General features: G+C 38.7%; 1 protein-coding gene across 7 annotated transcripts in view; it reads left to right on the forward strand.

Moving 5' to 3' along the window:
* The first annotated feature begins 12219 nt into the window (after positions 1 to 12219).
* The window catches only part of USP25 (ubiquitin specific peptidase 25), a 153995-nt gene continuing 144437 nt past the window's right edge, over positions 12220 to 21777 (forward strand). For 4 of the 7 annotated variants that reach the window (XM_020874611.2, XM_070455089.1, XM_020874613.2 and 1 more), the window contains exon 1: positions 12223 to 12686. In XM_020874611.2, coding sequence (XP_020730270.1) covers positions 12642 to 12686 — 45 coding nt within the window. In that variant the 5' untranslated portion in view covers positions 12223 to 12641. Of the gene's footprint in view, positions 12687 to 21777 lie in introns of all 7 variants that reach the window. The other 3 variants (XM_020874615.2, XM_020874617.2, XM_070455092.1) reach the window with 2 other exon arrangements.

Below are 21777 nucleotides of genomic sequence, written 5' to 3' on the forward strand. Positions count from 1 at the left end.
ATGCCTCATGACAGTAGAAGTCTACAGCAATGAGTTTCAGTGTTTTTGGTCCTAGGACTGATTAACACACTCAAAAATTAGTGAGAACCCCCCCAATGAGATTTTAAGTCTCTAGGCTATATCCATCACTCTTCATTATATTAGAAGTTATACCTGAGAAATTTAAAAAATACTTATTTCATTTAAAAACAAGAAACCCATTACATTTCAATGTAAATATTAGTTTTATCAAAAATGACATGGTTTTCCAAAACAAAAAGGATAATGACATTTTGTATTTTGCAAATCTCTAATATCTGGTTTAACAGAATACAACAAAAGTCTCTAATTTATTTCTACATTCTCTCCATTAACATATATAATGCAGGTTGAAGTATGTGAGGAAAATCTGATCTTACATAGATATATCACTGAAAAAGGAAACATCTTGCAGACCTCCAAAAGGGTTTTAAGGACTTCCAGGTTCCATTAAACACAGTTGAAAAATGGTTGATCTACAGTGTAGAGGATTTAAGTGCAGAAGCTTTGAAGTCAGACAGACCTCTTACCTGAGTTCAAACCAATTTAATATGTTTGGCTGTGTGTCCTAGGACAATTTACTTAAACAACAAGCCATAACTTCTTTCTCGGTGAAAAGAGTGTAATCATTCCAGCATCATGGGGTTGTAAAGATTAAATTGCTTGAATTGTGAAATACTTAGCATAGGTCCTGGCGCACAGTGAGTGTGCAAGAAATAGTCACTGGCTGTAATGTATCATACACTGTTTTCTGTACTCCCCTCAAAATAGAAGTCCTAGAACAGCCAACCCAACTCACCTGACTGTGAGACCAGTCTTAGAGGAAGTTCTGAAATTGAAACCAATAGGATCTAATTTTAAAATATGCTGTCCTATTTTCATTTATTCAAGATTTACTCTCAATCTTCTCACACAACCATGGGTGTTTAAAAAATGATAGCCCAACTAAAGCTATGGTAGATTTGAACAGAACAATCTAACTAACCTTTGCATAAAAAATATCCCACTTGTTCTTAAAGAAAAACAGACCATACTAATGGGCTAGGACAACAGCAGATTATTGAATACATATCTCATTTTATAAGAAGATATTTCACACTAATTACACAAAAACATTTTCTGAAAGCCTAGAAAGTAGGAAAGATTTTTTAAATTTAAGTGATCATTTTAATTACACTTGTTGAATACTTCTTCAGGATAAACATCATTATGAAGAATCCAAAAATGAGCAACACTTCTGCTTAATATTTAAGGTTTTTTACTTTTGTTTTGTTTCTGCTTGCTATTAGCTTTGTTTGTGCAAAAATGAATTTCTGACATGCCATATCTCTAGTAGGCATTTTTAAAAAACTTTATTGAAGGATATTTGCTTTACAACGTTGTGTTATTTTCTGCTGTGCAGCAAAATTAATCAGTTATACACACACACACATATATGTATGAAATATATATATATAAGAAATATATATATATAAGAAATATATATATAAGAAATATATATATAAGAAATATATATATAAGAAATATATATATATATAAGAAATATATATATATGAAATATATATATATATAAGAAATATATATATATATTTCTTCTTTTTTGGATTTCCTTCCCGTTTAGGTCACTAACAGAGCATTGAGTAGAGTTCCCTGTGCTCTACGGTTAGTTCTCATTAGTTATCTATTTTATACATAGTAGGGTATATATATATATATATATCCCAATCTCCCAATTTATCCCATCTCCCCTTTCCCCTTTGGTGTCCATACTTTTCTCTCTATTTATAGTTTGCAAATAGCTTCATCTGTGCCATTTTTTCCCTAGACTCCGATCTATATGCATTAATATATATTTGTTTTTCTCTTTCTGACTTACTTCACTCTGTATGACAGTCTCTAGGTCCATCCATGTCTCTGCAAATGGCACAGTTTAGCTCCTTTTCTTGGCTAAATAATATGCATTTTTAAAAATTGAAGGCGTTTATATCAGACTTTTGTGTTTTTTCTACCATCCAAGAGAAAACATGAATGATCATCGAGTCTGAAATGAGTGGAATAACTAAACAAGTTCTTTTGTACATGACTTGACATATGAAACTACTATAGAAATCACCAGAACAGTTCCTCCTTAGAAATGTCAGATTTTATAAACTGATCTCACTTAACTCTGCTACTGGCCTTATTTTCCTATTCTCAGAATATTCAGCCACAGCTGAATAATTCTTCTTGGTGCTCATCTAAGAGCTTTTAACTTCTCAATTTGTAGATCGCAAGGAATAATAATTGTAACACAAAATTGCTCACATTTATTATGTATATACTTTGTTCCTTATGGTGCTCCAAATATTTCACATGTACTTGATCATTTAATTAAGTTAGAACTGTATATGGAACAATTGATTGGTTCAAATTTGGGAAGGGAGTACAACAAGACTGTATATTGGACCCTGATTATTTAACTTATATGCAGAGTACATCATGCAAAATGCCAGGCTGGATGAATCACAAACTGGAATCAAGATTGCCAGGAGAAATATCAACAACCTCAGATACACAGATGACACCATTCTAATGGCAGAAAGTGAAGATGAACTAAAGAGACTCTTGATGAGGGTGAAAGAGGAGAGTGAAAAGCTGGCTTAAAACTCAACATTCAGAAAATGAACATTACGACATCTAGTCCCATCACTTCATGGCAAATAGAAGGGGAAAAACTGGAAACAGTGACAGATTTTATTTTCTTGGGCTCCAAAATCACTGCAGACAGTGACTGCCAGCACAAAATTAAAAGACACTTGCTTCTTGGAATAAAAGCTATGACCAAACTAGACAGCATATACAAAAGCAGAGACATCACTTTGCCAACAAGTTTCATCTAATCAAAGCTATGGTTTTTCCAGTAGTCATGTATGGAGGTGAGAGTTGGACTATAAAGAAGGCCAAGGAATTGATGCTTTTGAACTGTGATGCTGGAGAAGACTCTTGAGAGTCCCTTGGACAGCAAGAAGATCAAATCAGTCAATCCTAAAGGAAATTAAACTTGAATGTTCATTGGAAAAGACTGATGCTGAAGGTAAGATCCAATGCTTTGAAGCCACTTGGTGTGAAGAGCCGACTCATTGGAAAAGTCCCTGATGCTGGAAAAGATTGAAGGCAAACGGAGAAGGGGGCAGCAGAGGAGAAGATGGTTAGAATGCAAAACCGACTCAATGGACTTGAATTTGAGCAAACTCTGGGAGACAGCGAGGGCCAGAGAAGCCTGGCATGCTGCAGTCCATGGGGTTGCAAAGAGTCAGACATGACCTAGTGACAGAACAATAACAACAGCAATAAACCATTTAACCATCAAAATAACCCTATAGTATCACTCTCATTTCAAAAATGACAGAGACCTCTAGAGCATATGTCAGTAAAGTTCATATCAAAAAAATGAGAAAACAACACAATACCCTCTAAGTATTTAAATCAAAGTATAATTTAAAGCATCAGTTACACAGGTAAAGAAGGAGGACCCTGAAAAGGGAGGATGAGTTAAACCAGAGTTTAGCGACAGCAAGAAATCATTATGACTCTTCATTTGGACAGATGACAGATGGAGGCAAGATATCCAGAGCTCAGGGACCTGCCTCATACGGAGGACCTTGAACTCAGGTAGGCCAATCTTTTGAAAATGGGAGCCACTGAAGAGATGTAGCCCAAAGAGATGCCCGTGAAGGGGAGCTGGAGAAGGAAAAAGCAGAGTAGCCTGGTTTCTCCCTTTCTCTCACACTCTGATGCCGACTTGTGTTTCTCAGTGGTGAAGTCTATTCTGAAGCCAGCTGACCTGAGAGTGTAGGACATGGAGGGATAGTCCTTTCTATGATGCAGAGAAGAGTAATAGAAGTACAAGGAAGTTTCCTGATAGCAAATAGACAAGGGATATGCAGAAGACTTAAGTAACTTGGCAAAGATCATCAATCTTTCAGCTGGTCTTTGGGATTTGAACATCTATAGAAATCGTATACCCTGAATACAATTTCTGCCCATATATGTTTTGGCTTCCCTCGTGGCTCAGATGGTAAAGAATCTGCCTGCAATGAAGGAGACCTGGGGTTTGATCCCTGGGTTCAGAAGATTCCCCGGAGGAGAGCACGGCAATCCACTCCAGTGTCCTGGCCTGGAGAATCCCCATGGACGGAGGAGCCTGGTAGGCTACAGTCCATGGGGTCGCAAAGAATCGGACACGACTGAGTGACCAAGCAGAGAACATGCCTTGAATAAGGGAGATACAGGTTTTTAAGAAGTGACATGAATCACTTTCTGACATGATTTTTTCTGCCAATATATGTCATAGGATACTTTCAGGGGAAAAGTGTGTATGCCTACGACTATATCTGGGGAAGGGAGGAAAGAAATGAGAAAGGGTCTGGGACTTCATTTTCAGGGTCAGAATGCACCTTTGGGCAGGTCCAAGGTAAGAGGAGCATGTGATTCATTCAAGAAATCTTCACTTTCATGCCGGTTCTCAGCTGGTAAAGTATAGGTTTTTCTCCACATAAATCTTGATTTCAAAATAAACCTTGCAAAGGTACAGTTCACATTAGAATGCATCCTGTTTTCAGTTTTTCAAAACTATTTCAACTGAAACTGTCAGTATTGTCAGGAAATGTAGAGCTATAACCTTAAATGGCCGACAAAGGTCCATCTAATCAAAGCTATGGTTTTTTCAGTAGTCATGTATGGATGTGAGAGTTGGACCATAAAGAAAGCTGAGCACTGAAGAACTGATGGTTTTGAACTGTGGTGTTGGAGACTCTTTGGAGTCCCTTGGACTGCAAGGAGATCCAACCAGTCCATCCTAAAGGAAATCAGTCCTGAATATTCATTGGAAGGACCAATGCTGAAGCTGAAACTCCAATGCTTTGGCTACCTGATGTGAAGAACTGACTCATTTGAAAAGACCCTGATGCTGGGAAAGATTGAAGGCAGGAGGAGAAGGGGAAAACAGAGGATGAGATGGTGGGATGGCATCACTGACTCAATGGACATGAGTTTGAGCAAGCTCTGGAAGTTGGTGATGAACAGGGAAGCCTGGCGTGTTGCTGTCCATGGGGTCGCAAAATGTGGGACATGACTGAACGATTGAACTGAACTGATCTTTTAATGTGTTAGCTCATCTCTTGTCAATATAAGAGTTCATGGAGAGGGGCAGGAAAAAGGATATTGATGGCATATAGATATGAAGTATAGGATTAACTAGATCGAGTATGGCTGCTATGAGCTGAATTGTGTTCCTCTAAAATTCTCATGTTAAAGCCCCAACCTGAGTAGCTCAGAATATAATCATATTTAGAGATGATGTCTTTAAGGATGTAATAACTTAAAATGAAGTTTAAAATGAGTGGGGCCCTATGCAATGTGGCTGGTCCTAACAAAAAGAGGAAGAGACACCAAGGGCGTGTGAGTACAGAGAGTAAACCATATATGCAGAGACAGCATCTGCAAGACCAGGACAGAGGCAGCAAGAGGAAACTAACACCGCTGGTACGTTGATCTTTGATTTCCAGCCTCCAGAACTGTGAGAAAATTGACTTCTGTTGTTTAAGCCACTCAGTCCATGGCATTTTGTTATGGCTGCCCTAGCAAACTAATACACTTACTAAAGGAGCAGTATCTGGAGACCATCAGTGTGGGAGGTACCATCCATCAATGACTGGGAGATAGTAGTGATATTATATCATATAAAACAATATGGCTGCTAGGACCATGAAAATCTATCCAACTGGAATGAGAAGTTAGAGTTAGACAAGCACTGGAAAGCCATTAATAAACTTATTTTCTCTCCTTTGTGGCTGCCCATTTAATTTCATAAGCATTTTATGGTGTGTGTTTTAGGCAGAAAGTACTCTTATAGGTTCCAGTCTCTGAACACTCTATTGCTGAATGATGCAACTGTGACATCATAGAAATCTCTTCTTTGAATGATTGCTTATGATTCCCCTATTGATGGAAACAAAATTATCCTAGAATGTCAATACAGTTAAAGAAAAAAAAATTTCTATTCTCTTCAAAATAAATTTTAAAAACATTCTTTTGCTGTGGAAATTGTTTAAATTTACCTTGTTCATGTCTTATAGATGTGCTTTGGCACCATATTAAACAGGTGTTCAGAAACAGATTTTCATACCCATCTAAACAAAGAGAAGTAAAAAGTTAAAATAGAATAATACAGACATCCTTGGTTCACATACAAGATAGGATATTAAAAAGTCTCCATTCGGTTCAGTTCAGATGCTCAGCCATGTCTGACTCTTTGTGACCCCATTTATAGCAGCATGCCAGGCTTCCCTGTCCATCAACAACTCCCAGAGCTTGCTCAAACTCATGTCCATCGAGTTGGTGATGTCATCTGACCATCTCATCCTCTGTCATCCCCTTCTCCTCTTGCTTTCAATCTTTCTCAGAATCAGAGTCTTTTCCAATGAGTCAGTTCTTTCCATCAGCTGGCTAAAATTAGAGCTCCAGCCTCAGCATCAGTCCTTCCAATGAATATTCAGGACTGATTTCCTATAGGATGGACTGGTCTGATCTTGCAGTCTGAGGGACTCTCAAGAATCTCTCCAACACCACAGTTCAAAAGCACCAATTCTTTGGTGCTCAGCCTTCTTTATGGTCCAACTCTCACATCCATACATGACTACTGGAAAAATCATAGTTTTGACTAGACAGACCTTTGTTTGCAAAGTAATGTCTCTGCTTTTTAATGTGCTGTCTAGGTTGGTCATAGCTTTCCTTCCAGGAGTAAACTTATTTTAATTTCATGGCTGCAGTCACCATCTGCAGTGATTTTGGAGCCCAAGAAAATAAAGTCTGTCAACCTTTCCATTGTTTTCCCATCTATTTGCCATGAAGTGATGAGACTAGATACCATGATCTTAGTTTTCTGAATGTTGAGTTTTAAGCCAGTTTTTTTCCACTCTTCTCTTTCACTTTCATCAAGAGGCTCTTTAATTCCTCTTTACTATCTGCCATAAGGCTGGTGTCATCTGCATATCTGAGGTCATTGATATTTCTTCTGGCAATCTTGATCCCAGGTTGTGCTTCATCCAGCCTGTCATTTTGCATGATATACTCTGCATATAAGCTAAACAAGCAGGGTGACAATATACAGCCTTGATGTACTCCATTCCCAATTTGGAACCAGCCTGCTGTTCCATGTCCAGTTCTAACTGCTGCTTCCTGACCTGCATACAGATTTCTGAGGAGGCAGGTAAGGTAGTCTGGTATTCTCATCTCTTGAAGAATTTTCCACAGTTTGCTGTGATCCACATAGTCAAAGACTTTGGTGTAGTCAATAAATCACAAGTAGTTGTTTTTCTGGAACTCTCTTGCTTTTTTTTTTTCTTTTAGTGTCATATCTTTTTGCCTTTTCATACTGTTCATGGGGTTCTCAAGGCAAGAATACTGAAATGGTTCGCCATTCCCTTCTCCAGTGGACCACGTTTCGTCAGAATTCTCGATCATGACCCATCCATCCTGGGTGGCCCTTCATGGCATGGCTCATGGTTTCATTGAGTTAGACGTCTGTGATCCATGTGATCAGTTTGATAGTTTTCTGTGATTGTGGTTTTCATTCTTTCTGCCCTCTTATGGATAAGGATAAGAGGCTTGTGGAAGCTTCCTTATGGGAAAGACTGACTAGGGCGGGGTGGGGCAGTGGGGATGGGAATAATCTTAGAAACAATATTTTGATCTGCGATAGAAAAGCAGACTTGGTGTCTGAAGCCGAACATTTGTGGGCTTTGTTGCCCGGTTGCATCCTACTTTTGCAGCCCTATGGACTGTAGCCTGCCAGGCTCCCTTGTCCATGGGATTTTCTTGGCAAGGATACTGCAGTGGCTTGCCATTTCTTCCTCCAGTGGGTCTTCCTGACCCAGGGATCAAACCCAGTGAACCCACATCTCCTGTGTTGCAAGTGGATTCTTTACTGCTGAGCTTAAATGTTCATCAACAGATGACTGAATAGATAAAGAAAATGTGGTACATATAGACACATACATAATGGAGTATTACTCAACCATAAGAAAGAATGAAGTAATTCTATTTGCAGCAAAATGGATGAAACTAGACATTGTTATAGTAAGTGAGATAAATCAGAAAGACAACTATAATATGGTAACACAATTATGTGGAATCCAAAATATGGCACAAATAAGACTATCTACAGAACAGAAACAGACAGAGATAGAGAACAGATTTATGGTTGCCAAGGGGGAGGGGCATGGGAAAGGGTTGGATTGAGAGTTTGGGGTTAGCAGATGCAAACTACCACACATAGAATGGCTAAACAATAAGGTCCTACTGTATAGCACAGGGAACTATACTGGGATAAAGCATAATGGAAAATAAGATGAAAAAAAAGTATATATCTGTATAACTGAGTCACTTTGCAGCAGAAAATTAACATAACATTGTAATCAACTATATTCAATTGAAAAATAAATTTAAAGAATTAAACATTTAATTTTATATGAAATTTATCACTTGTTTACCAAAGTGTCAACAGTCCAGAGCAATGCGATGATTTAGGAATTATTAATTAATATAATGTGGAGAGGGAAAAGACAACCCACTCCAGTATTGCGTGGGAAATCCATGGACAGAGAAGCCTGGCAGGCTACAGTCCAAAGGATTGCAAAGAGTTAGACATGTCTGAGCGACTAAGCACACACATACACAAATAGTGAAGACATAAAATTCCAGCAACCATCCATATTAAGGCTGACTCATGAACAGCAAAACTGACATTGGGGCACACTTTTTTTTTTCTTTTTTTTTAAGAATTACGCTATCTCGCAATGTGTCTTATGTGTAAATTTATCTCAAATTTTCACACTCTATTCATTCCAATTGTATGCTTTCTAAAAAAAAATCTGTAATGAAACATGAAATTTGCTCCTGAAGATTCTACAAAACCACAAGTAAAATTTAAAAAAAAATTTAAATAGGAAACCATTAGAAGTAATCTGTGAATGATCAAAGTGGGCAGGTACAAACTACCATATAAATAGTTTTATTTGCTAAATACATAGAAAGCACCGGTAAGATAATTTATTTGTGGAAGTAAAAAGTCTAACTCAGAGGAGTATCTATTGCCAAAATCTAGAAACTAAACTTTAGTATCTGGTAATATCTTATTGAAACCACATTGGTAGATATTTATGTTAAATTGAACTTTCTTAAATTCAAATGTCAAGAAGTGGATAGACTAAATTTTAAGAACATCTATAATACAGACAAACTTGAAGTTGATATGTGGAAAGAATTTTCATTTATAAATGAGGGAAAATGGGCTCTAGTAAGCTTTCCTTGAAAAGTTATCCTTGTCAGGACTCAGTATTCTCATAAAAGGGCTTCCCAGGTGGTGCTAGTGGTAAAGAATCTGCCTACCAATTCAGAAGCCCAGATGTAAGAGTGGTAGGTTCAGTCCCTGGGTCAGGAAGATCCCTTGGAGGAGGGCACGGTAACTCACTCCAGTATTCTTGCCTGGAGAATTCCATGGATGGCAGAGCAGGGCAGGCTATGACCCATAGGGTCACAAAGTCAGAAACAACTGAAGCGGCTTAGCACCAGGCATGTTCTCATTAAAAATGTATGCATTCTATCAGAACTGTTCTATCATTCCTTAAAATTCTGAGTTTCCAACCAGTTCACAACTTTTCAAAGTCTTCTGTCAAAGATGTAAGAGAGCAATAAATAAAAATTGTAATCTGTCAACATCAAATGAGCAAATAAATATGAAAACTGAAAGCAAAAACCACAAAAGGTGGTTGAAGACCTACCTCTAAGGCACAGAGCAAAGATGGTTTGCAAAGTGCACAACGTTAGCAGTTACAGTAATTCATGATTATTAAATAAAATAAAAAAAAATATTTCAATGACCACATACCAAACTGGTTTAAAAAAAAATCAGATTAAAAACTATACCCAGATTTGCTTATGTGTATATTGCATTTGTGAGTATATCAATTCAGCAGTGGCCACAGGACTGGAAAAGGTCAGTTTTCATTCCAATCCCAAAGAATGCTCAAGCTACCGCACAATTGCACTCATCTCACATGCTAGTAAAGTAATGCTCAAAATTCTCCAAACCAGGCTTCAGCAATACGTGAAGCATGAACTTCCAGATGTTCAAGCTGGTTTTAGAAAAAGCAGAGGAATCAGGGATCAAATTCCCAACATCTGCTGGACCATCGAAAAAGCAAGAGAGTTCCAGAAAAACATCTATTTCTGCTCTACTGACTATACCAAAGCCTTTGACTGTGTGGATCACAGTAAACTGTGGAAAATTCTGAAAGAGATGGGAATATCAGACCACCTAACCTGCCTCTTGAGAAACCTGTATGCAGGTCAGGAAGCAACAGTTAGAACTGGACATGGACCAACAGACTGGTTCCAAATAGGAAAAGGAGTAGGTCAAGGCTGTATATTGTCACCTTGCTTATTTAACTTATATGCAGAGTACCTCATGAGAAACACTGGGCTGGATGAAGCACAAGCTGGAACCAAGATTGCTGAGAGAAATATCAATAACCTAAGATATGCAGATGACACCACGTTTATGGCAGAATGTGAAGAAGAACAAAAGAACCTCTTGATGAAAGTGAAAGAGGAGAGTAAAAAAGTTGGCTTAAAGCTCAACATTCAGAAAACTAAGATCATGGCATCTGGTCCCATCACTTCATGGCAAATAGATGGGGAAACAGTGGAAACAGAGGCTGAGTTTATTTTTCTGGGCTCCAAAATCACTGAAGATATTGATTGCAGCCATGAAATTAAAAGCCGCTTACTCCTTGGAAGGAAAGTTTTGACCAACCTAGACAGCATATTAAAAAGCAGAGACATTACTTTGTCAACATAGGTCCATCTAGTCAAGGCTATGGTTTTTCTAGTAGCCATGTATGGATGTGACAGTTGGACCATAAAGAAAGCTGAGCACTGAAGAACTGATGGTTTTGAACTGTGGTGTTGGAGAAGACTCTTGAGAGTCCCTTGGACTGCAAGCAGTCCAATACTTTGGCCACCTGATGTGAAGAGGTGACTCATTTGAAAAGACCCTGATGTTGGGAAAGACTGAAGGCAGGAGGAGAAGGGGAGGACAGAGGATGAGATGATTAGATGGCATCACTGACGCAATGGACATGAGTTTGGGCAAACTCCAGGAGTTGGTGATGGACAGTGCTGCGGTTCATGGGGTCGCAAAGAGTCGGACATGACTGAATGACTGAACTGAACTGAACCACTGATTATTCCTTCTCTCCCGGCATATGGCATCCTCACATCCTATTTGCGTCCCATCCCCAGGTTAGCTTGTGAAACTCAAGATATTTTTAAAGTTATAGACCGCTTTTTCAATATTAGGTTTTCCTTACTATTCCATATATAAGCAAATATTTCAAGAAGGGTGGTTAACTGATAATTGTTTGGCAACTGGGATATCCTGTACCATTTAGGCAGTGATATTTTTGTAACATTTTCTTGTTGAATAGACCGTATTTCATTTATGTCAAACCTTAGGAAACTAAACCTTATTTCTTAAGAGCCTGCCAGTGACTGGCACACGTTTGAAAGAAAGAAGTTGACAGAGACTATCAATATTAACTACTTAATGATTAGTCGCGGAGAAAAGTACATTCCAGCATAAGGCCTTCTGACAGCCTTTTGCTTAAATCACAGTTGACTTTTCCCTTCGGGCAAGTTTACTTCTTGTGAAATTCCTAGAAAGGGCTGGGGAGAGGACCAGAGACTCAGAAAAAAGCAGGGATTCGGGACCCATAGAAGTCTGGGGACGTTCAGGGGCCTGGAGGAAAATGTTTGTCTTAGAGGGATTCGGAAATCCGACAAATTCTGGGCACGGAGAGGCACGATGCCCTCGGGCCCTGGCTTGGAGCATCGCGGAGCCGCGCGTACGCGTCGCGCAACCTGCCGCAGGGGCGGCTCCGAAGCCCGACCCGCGTGGCGCTCGCTCGCCCCACCCGCTGGGACTCCGGGACGGGGGGCGGGGCTCCGGAGCGGCCCCGCCTCCCACCCCGCCGCCCGCGGGGTCACAATGTAGGGTTAGGGCGGCCGGAGGGCGGGGCTTGGCGGGGGAGGAGCCGCCAGGAGGGGGCGGTGACGGCGGTTGAGGGACGGGAGGGGTGGGGACAAGAGGGGAGGGGAGGAGGAGTTGCGGTGGGAAGAGGACAACGCCATTCTGGCCGGCCGCTCCCTCTGTCCCCTTTCCCTTCCCCGCAGTGGCCCGCGAGCCGCCAGCGGAGGAGCGCGCGCGCGCGCGTGACGCGTCCGGGCTTGCTAGCGCCCTCCCGCCCCCCAGCGTCCACCGCCCGCTCATGGCCCGGGCCGCGGCCGCCGAGCCGCGCTGAGGCGGGCCGCGCGGAGTCGTGGGGCCGCCGCCGTGGCCCTCGGTGTCCGCGCCTCGCCGCCAGCCCGAGGTGCCCGCGCACGCCGGCCGCCGTCGCCTTCTCGCCTGGCTGGCGGGGGCGCTGTCCTCGCCGGCCGTCCGCGTCGCTCCCTGGAGCTCGGCGGAGCGTGGCAGCCAGGGCCAGCGGAGGCTCGGGGAGCCGGACGCCGGCGCGGCGGGGGCCATGACCGTGGAGCAGAACGTGCTGCAGCAGAGCGCGGCGCAGAAGGTGAGGAGACCCGGCCCCGCTCCTCCGCCCGAGGTGCCGCCCTCCCCCGCCGCGGCTGGGACCTCCCAGCCGCCCGGGCCTCCGCGGCCCCAGCTTTCCCCGCGCCGCCGTCCCCCGCCCCTGCCCGCTTTGGGGGCGTCGCGCCCAGTTCCGGGCTGCGTGTGGAAAGCGGGGTGTAGTTAGCGGGTTTCAGTCCACTTCCTTCTTGCCAATTGTTTTCCTGTAACCGGCGGTGCCGGGTATTTGTTGAGCGCGACCTCACATTCCTACACTCCTCTATATGACTTCCTAATTAAACTTTATCTTCCTCGTCTTTTTTTATTTTTTTAAGAAAAAGGAGTAGCAGGTTGTCATCCCTTGTGAACCCAGTTTTCTTTCCAAGACAGGAGCCTTCCAGGTCTGCTATTTTGCAAAAGAGTCTCCGCCGGAATTGAGTTGCTTGTCTGGAGGGGCAGGTACAGGAACCAGGTGGACTCAGTGTAAAAGTAGAGGATTTGGTTGGTTCCTTTTTCTTTCTTTTTGTTCTTTTTTTTTTTTTTCTCCTTTTTTTTTTTTTTTAATATAGAAATTGTCCCTTAAGAAGGAGACCTTTCTGGCTATGCTTATTTCAGGTATATTTTGTCCCCTAAGTTTGACCTTGTTCCATCCTCACCCTTTACTCTTGCCTCGGTCACACATTAAAAAGATTGCTCCCTTAAAAAAAAACAAAAACAAAACTTGGTTTGTGAAGCTTCAAGTCTTTTCCATTAAGTATACTGAAGTGAGAGATGGTACTTTTCCCCCCTCGATTTTGCTTTCGGAATCTCAAGTGCACTATCACGAATTGCACCATATCCTGGAGAGTCCTTTGCTATGGCTTAATTTTTTGGGAGGGAGTTATTGGTGTGAAAAACATTTTGGGCAAAAGGAAAACATTACTTTCCTCGTCTTGGAATTATGGTGGTGACCAGGGTTTACTGTGAAAAGCTGCTAGCACTGTTCGATTTTTCTGGGAGAGTAGTGTAAATGCCCCACCCTGTGGTGTTGATATGAGTAGTTTTTTGGCATCGTTATAGCGTACCTGTGCTTGATTTTAGAATAAGGCCTACTGTCATAAAATGGACTGTATATACTCACAGCATGCTAAGTTTTTGCTTTGAGATATTTTTAGAATTTTATGGTAGTACCTGAAGTAACTGAAGATGCTCAAGAATTTTGGAAAGCGAGCATTCTGCGTTGTTATTTTAGGCACCTTGGGGAAGTTGTCTTGAAACTCTTGTGTGTTAGTTAATAGTTATTGGTTAATTTGGGCGTCCCAGGTGGCTCGATGGTAAAGAATCTGTCTGCAATGCAGAAGACTCTGGTTCAATCCCTAGGTTGGGAAGATCCTTTGGAGAAGGAAATGGCAACCCACTTCAGTATCTTTTTGCCTGGGAAATCTCATGGACAGAGGAACCTGAGGGGGCTTCTGGGGTGGCATGGGGCCATGGAGTGGCAAAGAGTAGGACACCACTTAGCAGCTAAACAAGAGTGACTGGGTTAATTAAGAAGACATTGCAGACTGCAGTTTATTTACAGTGAAATAATCCTAGTTTTAATAATGGGAGTTTAGAACAGTTTATCTCCCAACCCCCTCCATTCTGTTTTGAATACCTTGAACTTTTAGTTTTTGATGTTGAGTATGTGACAAAGTGTTAATACTTAGAGGAGGATCTTGTGGCCATAGTATACTGAGCAATATTTAGTAGACTTGGGTTTGTAGTTCTCTTCAGTGTTGAGTATTAAAGCCTTTCTTTTTTTTTCTCAAAGTGGGAAATGTAGCTCATATTTTTCACATGTCAGATTTGAACAATGGCAAAAAATTTGTGAGTTTTTTAAATTTATTTTTGACTAATGTACTTAGATAATGCAGATCTGCCCATTTCAGAGGTTTATGCATAAATTTGAGTCAAGAATCAAATTACTAAAAGTGATCTTAGCCATCAAGTCCAGTTTCCTAGTTTAATGAGTCCCCTCCTTACGCAAAGGGAGTAGTTAGTCTAAAATGCTATCATTTTGACACTGTTTTTAGTATGTGTCGTATCATCTCGTTGAGATTGTGGACATTTTTTAGAGCAATACAGTTGGATTTATTTTTATACTTCTGTCATGGTCTTTATGTATTGAAGAAACATTTAATGTGCTTGCCATATTAATATGCTTTGTTACTCATATTAGTACTATTTTAAAATATTCATACAGGTTCAAATACTTTAAACCATCTACTTCATATGAACTGACATTAAAATCCACTAAGCTAGTAACTAGGAAGTAGACTTCAAGAGTAACTAGGAAGTGAACTACTTTAGAAGAAACAAAAGTGAAACTCTTTGTTTTTAAAATGGAAACTGAATTATTAGTAAAACGAGAAGTGTCTAGTGCATATTGCATAACCAAAATTTTAGCCTATTTTCTGCTCTTTAAAAAAGTGTTGTATGCTCATGTATAATATTAGCTTCATGTGAAGAGCTATAGTCTGGTTGTTGGAACAGTTTACTATTTTGTGAGATTTTTTTTTTTCTTTCCAAAGGATGTATGATTATAATTAAAAAAAAAAAAAAAGCACAACACTCAGATCTTTTTTTTTTTTTTAAAGTAGCACAAAACTCACAGGTCTTCTGTTTACCTACAGAGTAGCTTGTCACGATGTACGGTAAGGCAAGGTGTGTCTTTTCTTCTGATGTGTTCTTTGCTTGATTGCTCAAGTTTGGCTCTGGCAGGGGATTGTGAGATTAAGTGAAACTGCAAAGAGCTGTTTTTCTGAGGTTTAAGATGATACAGGTGAATTGGAGTTGGCAGCAGATTAGCTAAGGTTAAGTCCTGTCATAATTTTGGTCTTGAATGTGTATATTCGGCCTTTCTGCTTGATATTTACCTGAAGTGTAGGATTCTCATCTCAGAAATTTGGTTCATTGATTCAGGTCCCAAAAGAGAATTCTTTAGGACAGCAATAGAAGGCATTCTTCCAGAGACTAGATTAATTTGAAGAGCTGTGAGCTGGATTCTATTTACATTAACTGTATTCTTCTGAGTTGAATAAAAAACAATTTTTTTTTTTGGCCTATTTTGTTTCACCCTAGGGCTTAGAACAGCTCCTTGCACATAGTTCAGTTTAGTTGCTTAGTTTTGTCTGACTCTTTGCAACCCCATGGACTGCTGCACGCCAGGCTTCCCTGTTTATCACCAACTCCCAGAGCTTGCTCAAACTCATGTCTGTCCAATCAGTGATGCCATCCAACCATCTCATCCTCTGTCATTCCCTTCTCCTGCCTTCAATCTTTCCCAGTATCAGGGTCTTTTCCAATGAGTCAGTTCTTTGCATCAGGTGGCCAAAGTATTGGAGCATCAGCATCAGTCCTTCCAATGAATATTCAGGATTGATCTCCTTTAGGATGGACTGGTTGCACATAGTAGGCTTCAGTAAATATTTGATGAATGAAATAAAGAGTGAGTGCTTTCTAAAAGGAATGCAAACTGCAGGGGTTATTTTAGTTCCTTAACTGAATCTCACAATTTAATATGATTGAGAAACAGTTAAGAGCTTCGTCGGTGGCACTAATGGTAAAGAACCTGCCTGCCAATTTAGGCATCATCAGAGATGTGGGTTCCATGCCTGGGTCGGGAAGATCCTCTGGAGGAGGGCATGGCAACCCACTCCAGTATTCTTGCCTGTAGAAGCCCATGGACAAAGAAGCATGGCGGGCTACATACAGTTCGTAGGGTCACATGGAGTTGGACACGACTGAAGTGACTTAGCGCACACGCAGAAACAATGAAAGCTTGAAATTGTGGACATCTGTTAGAATATTGGCAGTGTAGTGAAAGACTAGGATGTGGGTTGATCTCAATCACCTTTCCATGACCTCGGGCAAGTCATTAAATGCCTCTGAATCTACTTTTAAAGCCTTGAAGATAGATGATTAGATACGAGCAACTTTTTTAGGTCTGAGTGTTTAGTGGAGCTAAGCATGTGTTTATTCCAGACAGGGAGGATAAAAAAGAGAGAGAAGAAGATAGAGACAGAAGGAATCTTACGGATCAACAGTCAGCTTTCATTTAATTATATTGGGGGTTAGGTGGGAAAGAAGTCACAGACTAACCAAATTAAGAGTTGAAACTTGAAAAACAATACAAGCTGAATTCTGGGTAAACTTCTTAGTTACAATAATGTAGTAGTTCTAATTTAGGAATTGTCTAAAGTTATAGAATGTTCAATGGAAGGACTGATGTTGAAGCTAAAACTCCAATACTTTGGCCACCTGATGCGAAGAGTTAACTCATTTGAAAAGAACCTGATGCTGGGAAAGATTGAAGGGGAGAGGAGAAGGGAACGGCAGAGGATGATATTGTTGGATGGCATCACCGACTCAATGGACATGAGTTTGCGTAGACTCCGGGAGTTGGTGATGGACAGGGAGGCCTGGCGTGCTGCAGTCCATGGGGTTGCAAAGAGTTGCACACGACTGAGCAACTGAACTGGAAGTTATAAAAATATAATACAGCATTTAAAGAGACAGTTAACCATATATAAATCACTGTAAACATTATATAAAATGGACATTCTTTAGTATTAAATGGTTGGTTATCTTGTTATTAGCATAAGACTTAGTTTACTGAGACAGCAGGCTCCAGCTACTTATTCCCCTTTTACTCCTTTCCTTTCTCACCTAGTTTTGACTTCTATACATACTAAGGTTATATCCCATTGTCTTAATGAATTTTCATTAGTTCTAATATTCTGATAGTCTTCAATATTCTTTGTATGCAGCCCATATCATTTGCAAATAATTATCATTCTGACCTCCTCTTTGTCAATTTTGGCACCTCTTTTTTCATATGTTGTTATTTTAGCTAAGATTACAGAATACTAATAGGATTAATAGTAGGGTCTGTAATGTATTGTTTCATTGTAATATGAAATGTCCTTATAGTTACAATTTTTTTTAAATGCTTTGAAATCAGATTTAGATGTTGACTCTTTATCAAATATCTTTTTTTCTTTTTTTGGCAACAGCTGATGGTGATATTTTATAAGCACAATTGTAATGAATAACACGTAACATATTTACTAAGTACTATGTTAAGAAAGAGTGCAAGGAATTCTATAACTTCTTTTCAACTTCATCTTCCCAACCACTTTTTTAGGTAGACACTTTTTTTACTTTCATGTCCTGGTTGAGGAAAAAGTATTAGAGAACTAAAGCAACATTTTATTGTTAGTGTATGTTAAGGGTGGGCTTTAAACTCTGAGACTCGGGGGCTTCTGCCATTAATCATTCATCTGTATTGCTTTCTGGCTCGAGTTTAGTCCTGATGCCTCAGAATTCACTAAATTTTAATCTAAAAATTAGATTCTTTGTTTTTAAGTGAGATTTGTTACAAGGTTTGTTTTTATATGTGTATGGGCTACTAAGATTAGCTCATACAAAGATTAGAAAGCTTTTTGTTTTTTCCTATGCTTTTGGAATTGTTTAGTGTAGCATTAAGTTAAATCAGTCAAAATTTGGAGCATTTAACTGTTTTTGCTATTTCAACCTAAGTACTTGTTACTTTGAAGTTTTGATGACTGTGACTCTCATTAGACTGACTGCTTTATTTAAAGCACGTTTTAGTTACGCTTTCCAAATTTTGGCTAGTATCTTAAAATGTTTTTCTTTCATTATTTAAAAATATTTTTTGTTTTACTTTTTTTGTTGAACTTAAAAAGTTGTTGGTTTTTAGTTTCAACACAATTGAAACATTCTGTTTAGAGAATATGATTTGTAACAGTTTTAGAAATTTATTAAGAATTTCTTATGACTAAGTACGTGAGGTTTTAATGATCATGTGAAAAGAATATGTATTTTTTGAGTTATAGAGTTCTGTATATATCACATGAACACTTAGAGTGTGAATTGAATATTTCATGGTTTTATCTTTATATCTTCTGAGCAAGATTGATGTCTCTACTTTTAATATAATTTCATCAAATTATCTTTGTATTTCTAATGGATCTAATCTAAATTTGTGATTTTGCTGGTCGTTTAGTAAGATTTCATCATATATATAGTAATAACATGTTTAATCTTTTTTATTTTCATTTATTTAAAGAGCTTTTTCGTCTTTAAATTTTAAACAAATATATTTAAACATGTTTTTGTGTAATAATTAATAGTTTTCTCTCCTTCCCTGTGCTCCCAATAAGACTGCTTAGCATATTTTTTCTTACATCTTTCTTGAGTTTATTGGAATAATATGGAATGGTAATTTTAAATGATTTTTAAAATTTTTACAGCGTACTCTATATCAAAAATGTTATTTTACTTAACTCTAAGTTAAGTTACATATGTAAGTTACTTTACATATTAGTAGCTAGTAAATTTTTTTAATATATGTATTTAGATGTTTAGTTTTAGCTATGCTTTTCTGTGTAGTTTAATGCTGTTTGACTTTTTTTTGGTAGATAATTTAACTTTCTGTGTGTGTGTTCTCAGTCTTGAAGGATTCTCTATATAAGAGATTATAAGATTTCCTCTTTGGTTTTAGAATTCAGAAATTTTGTGTGTGTGTGTGTAGTTTTAACCATCCTGACAAAAATTTTTGATCTGAAAACTATAGTGTTCTTCTCAGGAAAAGTTTTATATATATATATATATATATATATATTTAAAATTTACTACTGTTACTCTATTCCATTTTTCTTCCTGCTCTGAAACTACATTATTTGAATATTAGATACCATTCATCTATCTTGCTTCAAATTTCATTTTATATTTTTTTCTATTCCTTTGTGCTAGCACATATTCCTATGTGCTAGAATAACTTTTTGCTCTGTCTAAAATTATTATTTTTGTATGCCAGTTCTGTATTTGCTTCCTTCATAAGTGGTCAGATACTTTTTGTCAGGTTTGTTTTAATTATATTCTAGTTGGTTCTGAAGTCCACAGCATGGAATTAATCATACACGTTGGATCGTGATCAGCTATCAGTGCCCATGTTTTCATTTATTTGTGAAATAGCGTATTAATCTTTGATGATAAGCACACATTGAACCCACTGTTTAAGGCAAAAGTGAGAACTTTGAAAGTAACCTATATCTATCCATATAGTTCCCTCACCCTATCCCTCTATTTTCATTTAAGATTGTAATCAGCTTGAATCCTGTGTTCATTCCCTCTTTGATTTCCTTTTTATTGACTCTCTGATTCCCAAGGCACATATTTTTAAATTTTAGTTGTTTTAACTTTGGAAACTTTTTTCACCTTGCTATATAAATGAAATTTATGTGTATAGTAATAAGAGTTTTAAAAGTTGTGTTTACAACATCTAGACCTTATACTATCTGCACTTAATTTTTGTGCCTGATGTGTTAGGGATCCAATTTAATTTTTATTCTGTGTATGATTTTTTTGTTGTTAATCTTAACTTGTTGAAAAGTTAGTGCTCTCGCCCACTGAACTGACATACCATCTTTGTCATATGTAAAAGTTTTGTGGAAAATGCTTTTTTATTTTCCCCCTTTGCTGTTTTGTTCCATGGTTCATTTTGTGAATACCATCCTGTCATCATTGTTAAGACTTCATAATCTCTGTACTGAAAAAATAAGTTTGCTCTTCTTCTTTCAATGTGGTTTGGTACTTTATCTTCCTTAGAAAGTTTAGAATAATTTTACCAAGTTCTCTGAAAAACCCTGTTTGAGTTTTTTTTTTTTTTTTTTTTTTTAAGCAATTTTATTGACTCTGCAGACCAATTTGGAACTATTAACATCTTTTATGATGTTGAGTCTTTCTCATGAACAGGGCATACTTTTTTTTTTTTAAGCTCTACTTTAATATTTTTGTTGTTTAGTTGCCAAGTCCAACTCTTTTGCAACCCCATGGGCTGTAACCCGCCAGGCTCCTTTGTCCATGAAATTGCCCCGGGCAAGAATACTGGAATGGGTTGCTATTTACTTCTCCAGGGGACCTTCCTGATCCAGGGGTTAAACTTGCATCACCTGCATTGCAGGTGGATTCTTTACCACTCAGCCACCTTAGATCTTTAATATTTTTTACTTGGTTTATGATTTTCACAGTAGAATTCATGTACATTATTTGCCCTTTATAGTTGATACTTTCCAATAACTATTATAAAGTGCTTTAAAATGTTTGTTATTTGTTACTGGTGTGTATGAATGCAGCTGACTTTCATAGACTGATTTTATATCTAGCCACTTTGCTAAAACTTTTTCTGATTTTTTTTTTTTCAGAGATGTTTTTGGATTTTTTTATATAAAGATCGTGTAAATAAATCATGACAGTTTTATTTTTATTTATGATTTTTATGCTTATAATTCATTTTTTCTTGTATTAGGTAAGACGTCTGATAAATGTTTAGAAGTGATGATGGTGGATGTTTCTATTTTATTGCTAATTTTAAAAGGACAGTTCTTACTTTGGTACCTGATACACTACTACTTCTCTTTTTAGATTCAAGTTTTGTTTCTTTTTGGTTGCGCAGGGTCTTTGTTGCAGTTCTTGAGCTTCCTCTAGCTGTGGCTGTAAGCTGGGGCTTCTCTTCGTTGTGGAGCACAGGCTTCTCACTGCAGGCTCTAGGCTATAGGATTCAGTGCTTGCGGCGCGAAGGCTCAGCAGTTGTGGTGCACAGGCTTAGTTGCTCTGCGGCATGTGGTCTCTTTCCAAACCAGGGATCAAACCCAAGTCCCCTGCATTGGCCACCAGGGAAGAATGGTACTTTCTTGGGCATATACATAACTGTTGTAAGGTATTGCTAAATAGTTATCCAGAGTGGTTGTACCTTCCCACAGGAATGTATGAGAGTTTCAGTTGTCTATATCTTTGTAACTGTTATCAACTTTTATATGTTAGCAATTTTAGTAAGTAGTGGTACTTCATTGTGGTGTCAGTATATATTTCCCGATTGGCTGTGGTTTTGAACACCTTTTTATGTGCTTATTGGCTATTTTTTGGATGATTTTGAAGTATTGTTTCTCATATATTATTCAGGTTTACATTCTCACAGGATCAGCAGTAACAAAAACTAATTATTTTTCGAAGTCTGAAGATGGCAAAAAAGTTAAAGATGTTCCCAGAGG

The sequence above is a fragment of the Odocoileus virginianus genome, chromosome 25 (assembly GCF_023699985.2).
Source record: "Odocoileus virginianus isolate 20LAN1187 ecotype Illinois chromosome 25, Ovbor_1.2, whole genome shotgun sequence".
Taxonomy (NCBI): Eukaryota; Metazoa; Chordata; class Mammalia; order Artiodactyla; family Cervidae; genus Odocoileus; species Odocoileus virginianus.